The sequence below is a fragment of the Thamnophis elegans genome, chromosome 2 (genome assembly GCF_009769535.1).
Source record: "Thamnophis elegans isolate rThaEle1 chromosome 2, rThaEle1.pri, whole genome shotgun sequence".
In the NCBI taxonomy this organism is placed as follows: Eukaryota; Metazoa; Chordata; class Lepidosauria; order Squamata; family Colubridae; genus Thamnophis; species Thamnophis elegans.
Window position 1 is genome coordinate 148,684,703 of NC_045542.1, and position 13,606 is coordinate 148,698,308.

A 13,606-nucleotide genomic window follows, 5' to 3' on the forward strand; every position below is an offset into this window, starting at 1 on the left:
TAGCTGCTTAGCTCCTCCTCGAGGCGGCTGCTGCTGTGCTCGCTTTCCTTGGCCAGGTTGCTCATGGTGGGTGTGCGCGGGGGTGAGTGCGTGGAACAGTGAGCAGCACGGCTGCCGGAGTGGGGCGCGGAGCAGTTCAATGGAGAGGCGACTGCGAGTGGGGGGCGGGGCGAGCGACGGGGGGGGCGGGGCGAGCAGTGACGTGATCAGCTGCTGCCGCGTGCGGTCTGTGTTTATGTGTGCGGAGCGGCGAGGACGCGGGTTCGGGAGTTGGGTGAGGGGCAGGTAAACGGCGGGGTGGCCGGCTTCAGGCGCGCGCGCAAGGGGGGGGGCGGTGAGGTGACCAGCTTCTGCCGCGCGCGGGGTGTGTGTGTGTGTCTGTGGAGCGGCAAGGAGCGCGTCTTCTGGAATTGGGCGGGGTCGGAGCGGCCGGCTTCTGCGGGGTCGGGGCAGCCAGGTCGAAGCGCCCGGCTTCTGGAATGGTGCGTGTGTTGCGTTAAGTGCATCTGGCTTCCTGGTTGACTTCGCTTGTCATAAAGCCCATGGGGTTTTCTGGCCAAGCTAATCCAGGGGACTGTTTCGTCAGAACTCTCGGGTGGCCCCGAAAAGTGCCTAGAAGCAACTTAGAATGAAGGAGAAATTTCTTGACAGTTAGAACAATTAATCAGTGGAACAAAACCTCCAAAAAATGGTCAGTGCTCCATTTCTGGAAGTTTACAATAAGAAATTGGACAACCATTTCTCTGAAATGAATGGGGATAGCGTCAGTGGTGTGGGTGTGTGGCCTCCTTTGTGGGAGTGGCTTGCCGGCCATGTGACCTAGTGGGAGTGGTTTGCCAGCCATGTGTTTTCTCTCTCTCTCTCTCTCTCTTTCCTTCCTTTTGTCTCTCTGTCCCTTTTTCCTTTTTTTCTTTCATCTCTCACTTTTTCTTTCTTTTTTCTTCCTTCCTTCCTTTCTCTTTCTCTGTGTGAGTCTGTGTGTGTGTGTGTGTTTGCCTCTCTCTCCCTCCCTCTGTGTCTATGTGATTCTCTCTCTGTGTCTGTCTGTCTGTCTCTCTGTCTCTCTCTCTCTTGTGTCAGTGACGTGCAGTCACTAGAGGCAGGGGAGATGGGGCCTCACCAGTCTCCTGAGGAAAAGGAAACAATTTATAAAATAATTAAAAAGGCCAAGATTCGCTCCGGAGCTGCCGAAGACCGTTGCACCAGGAGGCCTCCGCCCCGGGGATCCCCTGCACCCCCCATTCGGATTACCCCCGAACCCAAAGGAGCCTGGGCACAGGGGTGCAGGCCAGGGAAGACGGGGTTTGGGGGCGCGGAGGAGGAAGGGGCGATCTCCCCCTCCATTCGTCTGTCCCACTGCAGAGCTCCTCCCGGGGGAGGGGGAGGCGGCAAGTGCGCTGATCCCCGTTTGCAAGACCAGCCCTCCGCCTTCTTGTCCCGTTGGGAAGGGGGGGTGGGAGACAAGAAGGGGGCAAGCTGGCCTCCCCACTTGCATTTCCCCTATTCCCCCCCTCCCAATATAGGTGCAGAGAAAGAGCCAGGCTTCAGAAAGGAAAGGATATTTTTAATAATTTTCTTTGCCTGAATATGATTTCCCATTGAGGAAAAGGGGAGTTTTAATTCCCCACCAGTAAAAAAAAATGTTTAGTCTTTGAAGGGCCCTTGTGTGACATCTTCCTCTGTGCGTGTGTGTGTGTGTGTGTGTGTGTGTGTGTGAGAGAGACCTCAGTGCCTCACCAGCCATAAACCTCACCGCACATCACTGGTGTGTGTGTATCTCTCTCCTACAGTGGTGGGTTTCAAAAATTTTTGGAACCTCTTCTGTAGGTGTAGCCTGCTTTCCAGGTCCACTGGTGGAACGTCTTCTAACCAGTTTGGGAGATTTGACAACCGGTTCTACCGAATAGGTGCGAACTGGTAGGAACCCACCTCTGGGTGGGTGATTGGACTAGAAGACTTCCAAGGTCCCTTCGAACTCTGTTATTCTGTTATGTCCAGTTTACCTCATAGTTTCAATCAGCTGCACAGATCCCTTCACCACGACAAGGCAGTGATGCATGAAGGGGTCTTAGCTTTTCAAGATAGCCAACTCTGATTCTCCATTCAATTCAACCCTTTTGACAGAAAGTGGAAAACAGAATGTTGATTTTTATTCCTCTGTTAAAAAGTTGCCCAATTTATTCATGGCACTAAAAACTTTGCATGACAAATTATTTTGTGCTGCACTCTTCTTAAAAGGCTGTGTCCTATATCTAAAAAGAGGTCCCTTGAAATTAGTAGCTGTTTGCCATCTTCTGTAAGCTTCTTGATCTTCCTTCTGCTGATAGCCCTGTTGTTTGTAATTCCAGGTCATACAAACCTAGGAACAATGGCAGGTGGTAATCGTGATGAGCAGGCCCATCCTAGCAATGGATATGATCGTCCCAGCAAAGGATACAGTTGTGTAGAGATAGAAGAAACAGGTAATAATAACATCAAACTCTGGAAGCCAATCTCTCAAAATGAAGGATTGAAATGTTCAAGCTACAGAAATGTCCACACAGAGCAATCCAAATCACCATGCCCAGTTGGATTTCCAAAACATCGTGATGAATTTTATCATATATGATTTTGTATTGGCTTTCAAAATATAAAATACAAAGAAAATATAAAAAGTAGTTGAAAAAAAAATCTAAGAAAGAGAGGGAGGGAACAGAAAAGAAATATAGTATAAAGGGGGGAAAGGAAAGAAAAAGGCACCAACTTCCAACTCTCTTGAACACAGGAAAAGATAATACAACCACAACTTTTTGCTTTTACACAAAAGTATGAACAAGCCATATCTATAACAATAAGCCTAACTAGTTAACAAATTCAAAGTTTCATTTTTTTTCATTGCAAGCACAAAATCCAAAAGCAATTTCAGAATAGAAACAAGGTTAGATATATTCTCTTCTTTGGATAAAAAAATCAGTTTGACCATCTCTGCTTCTTTTTGCTGTGCAGAGTAATATGTTAACTCATTAATCTTTATCATAATTTATATTAAGAAAATCCTCTATATTATTTCATTTTTTTAACCCTAAAGGGAGAAAACATTTTTTAGTTTTGATATTTTACTAACTTTAAAAAGTACTCAAGTATTATATATAAAGGAGAAAAAAAGATGACCCTTCATTTTAAACCCAAAACCCAATACATTACAGCTTTCATTGAATTGTAAGTGAAGGATTACCTGTGTAGTCTCAGCTTACACTCCTTTACATGAAGAAATAGCAGAACCTAAAGGGATAACATTGCAGGAAAGGGCTATGCATTACTAATTAAAAAATGGCTTGGTCACAATTTTCACACATTGGTCAAAGAGTGCAGGTGTTGGAATACGTCTTCATTTGTAGTGCTAGCAAAAGCTTCAGCCATTTTAGTGGATATTAGTTGTATTAGTACCGTGACTCAAAAGAAAATAAGACAGGGTCTTATTTTCTTTTGAGTCCCCAAATAAACACTTAGGCTTATTTTTGGGTGTGTGTGTATGTGTGTGTGTCTTATCCCCCCCCCTTGTATGTGAGGCGCATTCTTGCTTGTGGTGTGCTAGCACCGCCGCTGCAAAGCAGGGGTGGATGGAGCACTGGCTTACCTGAGGACCCCCATTGCCAGGCTACCCATGCTCCGACACCTGTCTCATCTCGCCTTGCAGTTGCGGCACCATCATGCCACTCAGCCTCCTGCTCCATGCAACCATGAGCAATTAGAAGAAGTGGGCTGGTGGCCAAGTGGGCTCCTGCTGGACATGGTTGTTGGTGCTGCTGCCGCAAGGCAGGTGTCACAGCGTGGATGGCCTGGCTATGAGGTCCTGAGGTAAGCTGACGTGGAATGCTTGGGGTGGCTCCACCACCATCCCACCTCACCTTGTTCCTACAGCACCACGAGCAACCAGACAGAATGGGCGGCCGGGCAACTGTACAGGCTCCTAAGTAGGGATTATTTTGGGGTGGCTGGGTGTAGGGCTTATATTAGGTGCACACATAGAAAGTATGCTAGGGCTTATTTTCTGGATAGGTCTTATTTTCAGGGCAACGGGTAGAAACTACTTCTCCCAGTTTTCCTTTAAACATTGACAGGTGACATGCATAGTAATTAATAGTAATAATATATGTTATGCTATTTTATCTCTAAGGGTCTAAGAAGAGGATTTTAGGAGAATAGACAAGCTGAATAGAGGAGACAGCATATGAGTCACTGAAGTGAATGAAAAAGAAATAAGTGTTGACGTATAGCTGTGTCTCTGCTATAGTTTTTTTCTGCTGAACTTATAACTTGGGAAAGGAATCTGAATCTAATTTTTTATGTCATTTAGACACATGTTTTTTTTGTGTTGTGTATCGATTGATGTTTGTGGGTGTTGCTAAATGGAAAGCTTTTCAATCACTCATTCTACCCTTTACATTCTCTATTAGGCTCTCATCCTTCTTAGCTTTTGAAGACCAGCCAAGATCAACAGATTCTCAAATGAATTCAATCCTTTTAACAGAATGTAGATAATGGAATGTTGATTTTCTCTCCTTCTCTAATAAAATGTTGCCCAATTTATTAACTGCCATAAAAAAAAACCTTTGCATGACAAATTATTTTCTGCTGTACACTTTTTAAAAGGCTTTGTCATATCTAAAAATTAGCAGTAATTTTCCATCTTGTGTAAGCATCTTGGCTTTCCTTCTTGTGACAGACACATTTCTAATTCCAATTTCTAATACAATTTTAGAAATGCAGAATATAAATGAGGAACAAAAGCAGCAGCACACTTCTCCCAATGGAAATGCAGGAGGACACGAGGAAAAACCAGGTAGTAATAACAATATCGAGATCTGGAAGCCATTTACCCAAATGAGGGATTGAATTCTCCAAGCTATCTCTACGGAGCAATACAAAACACATACTCTGTCCCCAATTGAATTTTGAAGAACTGCTGAATGTTAATCTTTCACAAGACAGAGAGCAGGCATTCAGAGTCTGTTGCAGGGGACAGCCTTAAAATAAATGCAATGAAATAAAGAAGCAAATGAGAGAGAGGGATTAGTCCTAGTAAGTGGTAACAAGTCATTGACATAAAATGTATAGTAAGTGATAGGATGAGAGAGCGGGAAGTCAGCTTTGAACATACAAGAATACAGATTTTTAGTATGGATCTGCTTGGGTGTGTTCCTTGTCCAAGATGCTGTAGAACGGAGAAAAATGGATTTGTTCCAGGGATTATTTGTAGTTTATCTCAAGCAATTAATGTCTTAGGCAAATTTTACCCCACCTTTGTGAAGACTTTGTGTAGTTTCTCTGCAGTACCATCGATTTATTTATTCATTTGTTTGTTTTATCCATTCATTTATCCATCCATTCCATTTATATAGCCACTCTATTCAACCAAGTGATTCTGCGTGGCTTATGATTCTAAAATTATAGAATGATTAAAATAATTTAAAACAATAAAACACTAAAAACATCCAGGAAATTAACAGAAACAGCAGCCAAGATAATTAAATCAACTAACACTAAAAACAAGGAATGGGACCCTTACTGTGGTGAAATTCAATTTTTTTTACTACTGGTTCTGTGGTCGTGGCTTGGTGGGCGTGGCAGGGGAAGAATCCTGCAAAATCCCCATTCCCTCCCCTCTCTCGGGCTAGCCAGAGGAGGTATTTGCTGGTTCTCCGAACTACTCAAAATTTCCGCTACTGGTTCTCCAGAACCTGTCAGAATCTGCCAAATTTCACCCTTGGCCCTTACCCCATTCAGAACTCCAGGTCCAGGAACCTAGCCATCTTTTTAATGCCTTGTGAAAAGCCAACAGAGTTGGGGCCATCCTAATCTCCAAGGGAGAATAGCCCACAAGGCAGGGGCTACAATAGAGAAAGCCCACTTTCTAGTTCCTGCCAGTCAACACTCTTTGGCTGACAGGATCTGCCGCAGGCTCAATTCTGCTTCATCAGACCCAATTTTGTTTCATATTTCAATCTTCTTTTAACTGAACCAGATGGAATTCAGTATAGTCTGGAGGATCACCTTTATTTACAAGAAGGCCTCCAGATCCATGATGGACACCAAGGAGATCCAGCAAGTCTTCTTAGAAAGGGGAGGAAGAAAGATAAGATGAAATACAATAACATAAGATGATAAGAACTCCTAAGCAGTTTTATTTGCTCAGTTAGAACACGGTAGTTCAATTTATTTTCAGCAGAATCAGTCTGACATTTTGATGCAAGATAGACTTTGGAAATTAAAAGCCAAAAGCAAGAAAATCTTAGCAATTTAGAAATGTGTATACTATTTTATTTAGGGAGTTCTGCTTATCAGTATCCAGATTTATTTCTACCTTCCTTTGATGTAGCAGGTAGGACTGATGAATTTTGTTTCTCTTCTTTTTTTTGTCAGCTTGCCCTAAATACAAAAAGGCAGTCATTGGAATGGGCATTGTCATTGTCGTCCTCCTGATCATCATTCTTATCCTTGTTTCCCTTCTCGTGTCAAGCACCATGAAAAATCCAAAGATCCAGGCAGTTCAAACCGGTATAAAATTTACTGCAATCTTAAGCTGTCTACAAGAATCTGAACCACTAATGGCCAAAGCAAATTGGTGGTAGATAAGAGTCAAAGGTGTTCAAGGGGGTCTGGACTTAGATCTCTTGTGGGTGTGAAGGGACTCAAGGCTGATTATGTGTTTGACCCCTTCCTCGGGCTCAGCCTGGTCATCTCCTGCATCTCATTTATTACCAGGGTAAGGAATACAGACCTTAATCCTGTTCCTGTGAAAAGCTTCTCCATGAGTTCATGAAGCTGAATGACTTCTGCAGATGGGTTAGAAGTATAGAATTGGCCTTGTCCTGCTTTTTAGTCATTGCAGCCTACTTCATCTGGTCTAGGAAAACTTCAGTTCCTTTGTTTGGAAAAAGTCTCAGTGTTTGGTTGAAAGTATCACTGAATCTTTTGTAAGATTAATCCAGAGTAAGATGAATCCAGAGTGAGATAGCCAGAAGGGGGAAAAAATACTCATTTGGCACTAGTGAGAAGAGCAGAAATAATGGTTTAAGGGGCTTAGCAGGGAAATAAATTATAAATAGAAAACATTTGAGTCTTTTCTTTGCCAGGTGACCATAATTACAAAGGCAAATCTCAAAAAACAAAATAAGAAATAACATACATTTATTTATTTAGTGATTTCCTGCCAAAAGCAATAATTGTGAAAAAAAATGGACCAAATGTCAAATAGGTTGACCAAATGAGTGGAAAATCTCACAAAAGAGATTCATGGCTGAGTAAGTGGATTTACATGTGTTTTCTGGGATTCAAATCCACCATGCAAATCACTGCTCAGTCCACAATCTCTATTAATCTGGGGATCATAGAATGGAAGTTGTCACAACAGCTAGAATATGGGTCTCCCTATCCTGACTGGATTTTGTTTAAAATCAAGTAACAGGTTCCAATTTAGCAGGATGGTCCCATCCTACTTATAAGACTGGACAAGTTAGTTTCTATTGTTTCCACCTGTTTTTGTTCCAGGAACACCAGTGCCATTAAACTGCCAAAAGGATGCCATAAAATATCTACTTCCATGTCCACTTGACTGGTTTGCACATCAAGGATACTGCTACAAAGTGTCAGAAGAGGAAAAAAAGTGGCTTGAAAGCCAGAAGTCCTGTAATTTGCAGAATGCTTCCCTGGCCAAAATTACAGAGGAGGAAATGGTGAGTACAGGTAATCCTCGGGTTACGAGCATTCCCTTAACGAACGTTCAAAGTTACATGATAAACGCCCCCTGGTGTTTGCAAACAATTCCCAAAACTACGAATCTTACAGCACCATGGCAATTCACCCTTAGGAAGAAACGCAGAGGCTGTACATCATTTGTCCTGCACGTTCCTGGCTGAAATGGAGCTTCTGATGGGCAAATCTGCCTCTCAAAAGCCCCATTCGGGCATCCAGAGCCCTTGCCTGGCACATTGCCGGCCGAAATGGAGGGCCAAACAGAGGGTGGAGGGCTGTATCTGTCCTCCAGAAACTCCATTTCAGTCTGCAACAGACTGGGGGAGGCCCACAGAGGGCCAAATGGAGTGTCGGAGACCTGCATCCACTCCCCGGAAGCTCCATTTCGGCCTGCAACAGGCCGGGGGAAGCTGCAAAGGCCTGAACAGAACAGGGCACACGTGACTGGAAAGGAGACTGCTTGCTAGATCCTCGCAAGGTAGGTGACCCAGCATGGCAGGTTGGGCAGGGAGAAGCAATTGTGGGGAGCATGAGGTATTTCAGTGGGTAGGGAAGACCTTGGGTGGTCTTAGGCAGGTGGTCTGTTCCATCTGTAGGCCCCCTCATGTGCTTCCCCACCCTGAAATACCTCATGTGCACTTATTGAGCCTCACATTTGATTAGTGAATATGTGTGCGAAAGGAGGGAGTGATCCTGTTCAAGGTATGAGATTCACTCCCATGAATCCTTGGGTTACAAATGGAATGGACAGTCTCCATTACATTCATAACTTGGGGACTACCTGTAATGCAACTGGTTTTGCCCAGGATTAATCAGTTCCTAGAAATAATGTTGCATCATTGATGGTGCATGCTCTTTTACAATGTGAAAAAGTTAAAGGATTTTCTCCTAACTAGTGAAAATAAAATCTCTAAAATGTTCCGGGTTACAAAGAGTGCTGGTTTCACAAAACAAATTGTTGACATAGAAAATTCAAAATTCAAAAATATTGTTCTAAACCTCATTAAAATAAGTCAGTCATCTGCCTGTTTCATTTTTTCCCTGCATATCTGAGAGGTAGTTATAGCGTTCTGACCCAGCCTTAGCAGAAGCAAGAAACAGATTCCTTGTCATGAAAAACCCCTCTGTATTTACCTCTTGTGAATTAATTGCATTCACCCACTGAAAATTCTAGGCAAGAGTCCTTCAAGGAGTAAACAGCAGCAACAGACCTTAACAGTACCTTGTGATAGTTGCAAGGCTGTGAGCTCCCAGCCGAAAGGCTGCAAATTAAGTTGTGGCACGAAACACAATGAGCAAAATCTTCAGAAATACGAACTGTTGTCTCCTACAACAACCACTCCCCTTTCCTTTTATTTATTCCCCAGCCAGGGAGGGACCATTCAGTGTCCAAGTGTGCTTTATTTCCCGAGTTGACCCCTTGTCCTCCGTTGTTCACCTCCCCTAACAGCTCTGCACATACCTGCATCTGGAACAGGCACCAGCCATTCGCCTTCCTCATATCAGCCTCCAAAGGCAGTTGCCTCTCCAGTGGCTAGGAAATGTCAGATGGGCCTGGCTCTATCTCTGCTTCTGATGCAGAGCATCCATCAGAACCTTCCCCAGACTCCAGAACTGGCCGAAGTTCCTCCTCAACCTCCTCACTGTCTGAGTCTGCTGCCAGCTCTGCTGGCAGCTGGCGGGCCACAACAGATAGAATCAGGAAGCCAATAATAAAACCATAGACATTGCCAAGATCCATTGTAGGAAAAATCAGGGTTTTTTTTAACCTTATACAAAAAGTTTAAAAATTACTTCAAAAAAGTTAACAAGGGTCTCCCGTTTTGCCTCTCAATAAAGGAACTAATAGCTGTGTTTTATTAGGGTTCAAAAGACAATTTTAGTCTTTTCAGGCTATATGTCAGTTCAGAAATTCAGCTGAGAATCTGACAATGCAACGTTCTAACATGTACTATTTTTTAAGGGTATTATGAAGATGTTCACAATAGAACACGGCTTTTGGATCGACTTCAAGAGGGAACCGAATCAACCCTGGAAGTCGTCTGATGGAGAAAATGCCACGTGAGTCTTCCTCTTTCCCTTTCAGCTGGCAGGAGCTGAAAGTAAAATGCCTCCACTGAGGCATTCTGTAATTCTGTAAAAACAATGGAAATATGGAACAAATAGGAAAGATACAGCAATAGATTTCCCATCATCCTGCAGTTCTACCATATTAGTTCAATTTGCCCTGGGTCATAATAGCCATATTGTCAGCTCTCCAGTAACATTTTCCCACCAAACGTTTCCTTAAATGATGTCTCTACCCATTCAGGGTTAAACCAAGGCAATTATGGGAATTAGTTACATTGATTCTGTAGGAATTTGGTGTATTTTCAGCACATTAGGGTAGGCAGGCAAAGTGCCAGGTTGGTACATTTGTTAAATGAAGTAAGAGTTAACAAAATAATTTTGTAGGGCACTCAGAATTGCCTGTGTGTGAGTTGGCCAGCTATACAAATTTGTTTAAGAAATACAATCAGAATTGAGGAAGGGTCTTGGATGAGAAGTGAAATGTCTTCAAGGAAGAAATGGAGGACAGTCCAGTTGCCTTTGAAAAAGCATCTTTGGGGCAGCCATGACCTTCATGACTAAGGTGACCAGACGTCCCGCTTTTGGCGGGACAGTCACGATTTCTCTCGGGCGCCGTTCTCCCTGCAGCCATGCTGTGCAAGCTGCCGTCAGCAACCTGATCCGGGTGAGCCGAGGGGAGACAAGCGGGGATCCAGTTGGGAGAGACTGGCGATGGGGGTGGCTTTTGAAAGGGTTGGGGGCCGTTGGGGGAAGGCAATTGGGGGAAGGCTTTTTTTTTTACAGCTCAGGTGCTCCGAGCCCCCTCCCCCATCAATGGTATCCTGCTTTACCCATCTTAAAATCTGGTCACTTTATGCATGACTGAGAATCTCTGTAGAGATTGAATTTAATTTACACAGGAAATAAAACTGGGAAGGAAGCTGTAAGGAACAGCACATAGTATCCAGGTCCTGTCCTAATGTCTCCAAGTCAATCCGTGGGATAGACAACCTCCTGAATAACTTTTGAGAGCTGCTATTAGATAGTAGATAGTAATATCTACTAACTATTTTACTATATAATATAGTATCTATTGTCTACTACAGCAGATAGTAAGCTACTTTGGAGTTTCCCAGCGTGGTGCCTTCTGATTAGGTTGCTTTGCAACTTCTAATATTCTCAGTCTTTGTGTCCAAGGGTAGGAAATATAGTGGCTATAGTCCAGTCCAGCATTTCTAGAGGGTACCAGGCCAGACAAGGCTCTGCTAGATGAACTGCAAATTCAGGACCCCTTTGGTAAGGTGGGAGATTATCTCCACCACCTAATTTCTGCTTTTATTACAGGATGGAAATCAAGGGAAATGGAGGCAATTGTGCGTATTTGCGCAACGATGTCACAGCCATGTCAATGAGATGCAACAATAAGCACTACTACATGTGCAAAAAAGAAATGCTCCTAAGAGATCCTGAAAGAGAACTGGAAGTTTAGGTAGTCCTTGACTTATAACAGTTCATTTAGTGACCATTCAAAGTTACAACAGCATTGAAAAAAGTGACCTACGACCATTTTTCATACTTATGATTGCAAAAAATATTTTTATATGCAGTTGACATCATTAAATTATAATTCCTTCCCAATAGTTTGTGCCATTTATTTAATTCTATCATGTGACCAAACGTTTTTGCCCATGCTATCATTGTTTCTTTTACTTGTTCCTTTTCTAACTTTATACCCAATAAGTAACTATACAATTTCTTTATCAATCTTTCTTCTGTTCCAGTTACTATTTTATATAATTCTGTTACTTCTTTATAAAGCCAAATTGGCATCCTCAAATAATGTTGATCTTTTATTTTCTCCCATACTAATATTAATGAATTCCTTATTGGGTATTTTACTTGAAACTTATAATAAAGAGAACACCTATTTAATGATCCATGCATTAACTGCAGCTAAAATTGTATTTACACAACATTAGAAAAGTGAGGAGATTCCTATTGATGAGAAGGTGATTAGGAAAATATTGGAATGTGCAGAAATAAATAGATTAACGCTAATAATCGCAAGGAAATATGAGCTCTCTTTTGCCATTTGAAGTGTGAAACCAGAAGAAAATATCTCTGAAGGGTTCTTACGCTGATGAGAGTCCTGCACACCAACCACACCAGATAAAACTGGTAGCAGATTGACTCTAATGAAAGACTTTCCTTTATTAGCCTTTCAATGTGGCATCTTTATTGGTCTTGGATATCCAAGGTATTTCTCCACCCTCACAGAAAAACAACACAGATTTCAGGAAAGTCTCTAATGGTGTAGGTGGGTAGACACAGGAATCCTGGAGATAGTAAGAGGAATGTTCTCATTTTTAGAGAATTAATCATTTAATTAATTTTGAAATGATTTGAAATGCTGCTTCCCAGGTTTCTGCCCCTAGGGCTAAAGAGAAAGAACAAACTGAATATGATATGATGTATGGGAAGAATTTTATCAATGGTTAGAAGGAAAAAAGGTAAATTGGAAATAAAAGAAGAATAGAAAATATGTTAAGATCAAGGTATAAACAAGATGATAATTGTTAGTATTATGAGGAAGATAATTATGCTTAATGTTATTGTTGTCAGCGTTCCAAATATCATCCAGAATTAAATCAGAGTCCAGGACAGAGCTTTCATCAAAGTTCCAATTTAATAAGAGAGACATGTTGGTACCACTGTTCCCTCTAAGGTGCGCGGCTGCGCGGCTGCGCACATGGCAAGAAACCCCCGCGCAGCAGTTTCTAACTGCCGTGCAGAGATTTCTTTCAAAGCAAACGTGGGGAAATCCTTTGCAGGAGGCTAGAACTGGCCGCCCGCAAAGGACCTCCCCAAACTTGTTTCAGCGGCAGCTCTCAGCCTACGGTGGCAGCGTCACGCAGGCTGTGGAAGGAGGGGGAGGAGGAGGGAACCAAAGAGAGGCTTTTACCGGGTCTGCGCCCCACAGCCAGGACCGTCCTTGCGCCTCAAGCAGCGTTTCTTCCTGCAAAGCCCTTCTGGCGTCAAGTGGAACTCTCGGGTTGCCCGAAGGGCTTTGCAGGAAGAAACGCGGCTTGAGGCGCAAGGACAGTCCTGGCTGTGGGGCGCAGACCCGGTAAAAGCCTCTCTTTGGTTTCCTCCTCCTCCCCCTCCTTCCACAGCCTGCGTGACGCTGCCGCCGTAGGCTGAGAGCTGCCGCTGCCGCTGCTGCACAACTGAGGGAGGGAGAGCGAAAGCAGAGGTAGCCTCAAATTTAATTTAAATTCTTTAAAAGAATTTTTGGATTTCTCCTCACCAAACCTTTAAGACTGAAAGTTTTTCCTAACATGAACTTGAGCTAATATACTTAATATGAGAAAGGTGCAGCAATTAACACTGCTTTTTAAAAAGAACAATATTTCTCAATTGTTTATCTGTATGAAGTCTGCCTATCTTAAGTTCCTACTATACAAAAGGTATTACCTTCTAAGGCAACCTGTATACAATACATTAGTGGCCAATGTTACATTGCTCCTAATGACAAAATTAGACCTGTGTTAAGCCTATGAAAAAAATCCCAAATGAATAAAATCATTATTAAGACCCAATGAAAAAATTACAAAAATTATGCATAAACTTTCATGTTCCCCAAATTTCCAATCCAAAACTTAACCCAGATTCTTCAGACATAGATTTGTAATTCAGAGTCAGACTCGATTATTAGAATGAATGCATTAATCAGGGGTGAATAATGTTGGTGAAATCTCATCTAACCTTCCATAATAATAACATACATACACAAATAGCTGACAGCCACATCTCTGAAACACTA

At 42.7% G+C, this 13,606-nt stretch overlaps 1 protein-coding gene across 1 annotated transcript; it reads left to right on the top strand.

The window, feature by feature from the left end:
- Nucleotides 1–219: 219 nt before the first annotated feature.
- LOC116504291 (early activation antigen CD69-like) lies at nucleotides 220–11,365 on the top strand. Its single transcript, XM_032211220.1, has 7 exons — nucleotides 220–274; nucleotides 2,349–2,462; nucleotides 4,742–4,822; nucleotides 6,403–6,537; nucleotides 7,531–7,715; nucleotides 9,698–9,795; nucleotides 11,128–11,365. The coding sequence occupies exons 2-7, from the start codon at nucleotides 2,369–2,371 to the stop codon at nucleotides 11,270–11,272; spliced, it is 738 nt and encodes a 245-aa protein (XP_032067111.1). The 5' UTR covers nucleotides 220–274; nucleotides 2,349–2,368; the 3' UTR covers nucleotides 11,273–11,365.
- The last annotated feature ends 2,241 nt before the right edge of the window (nucleotides 11,366–13,606 follow it).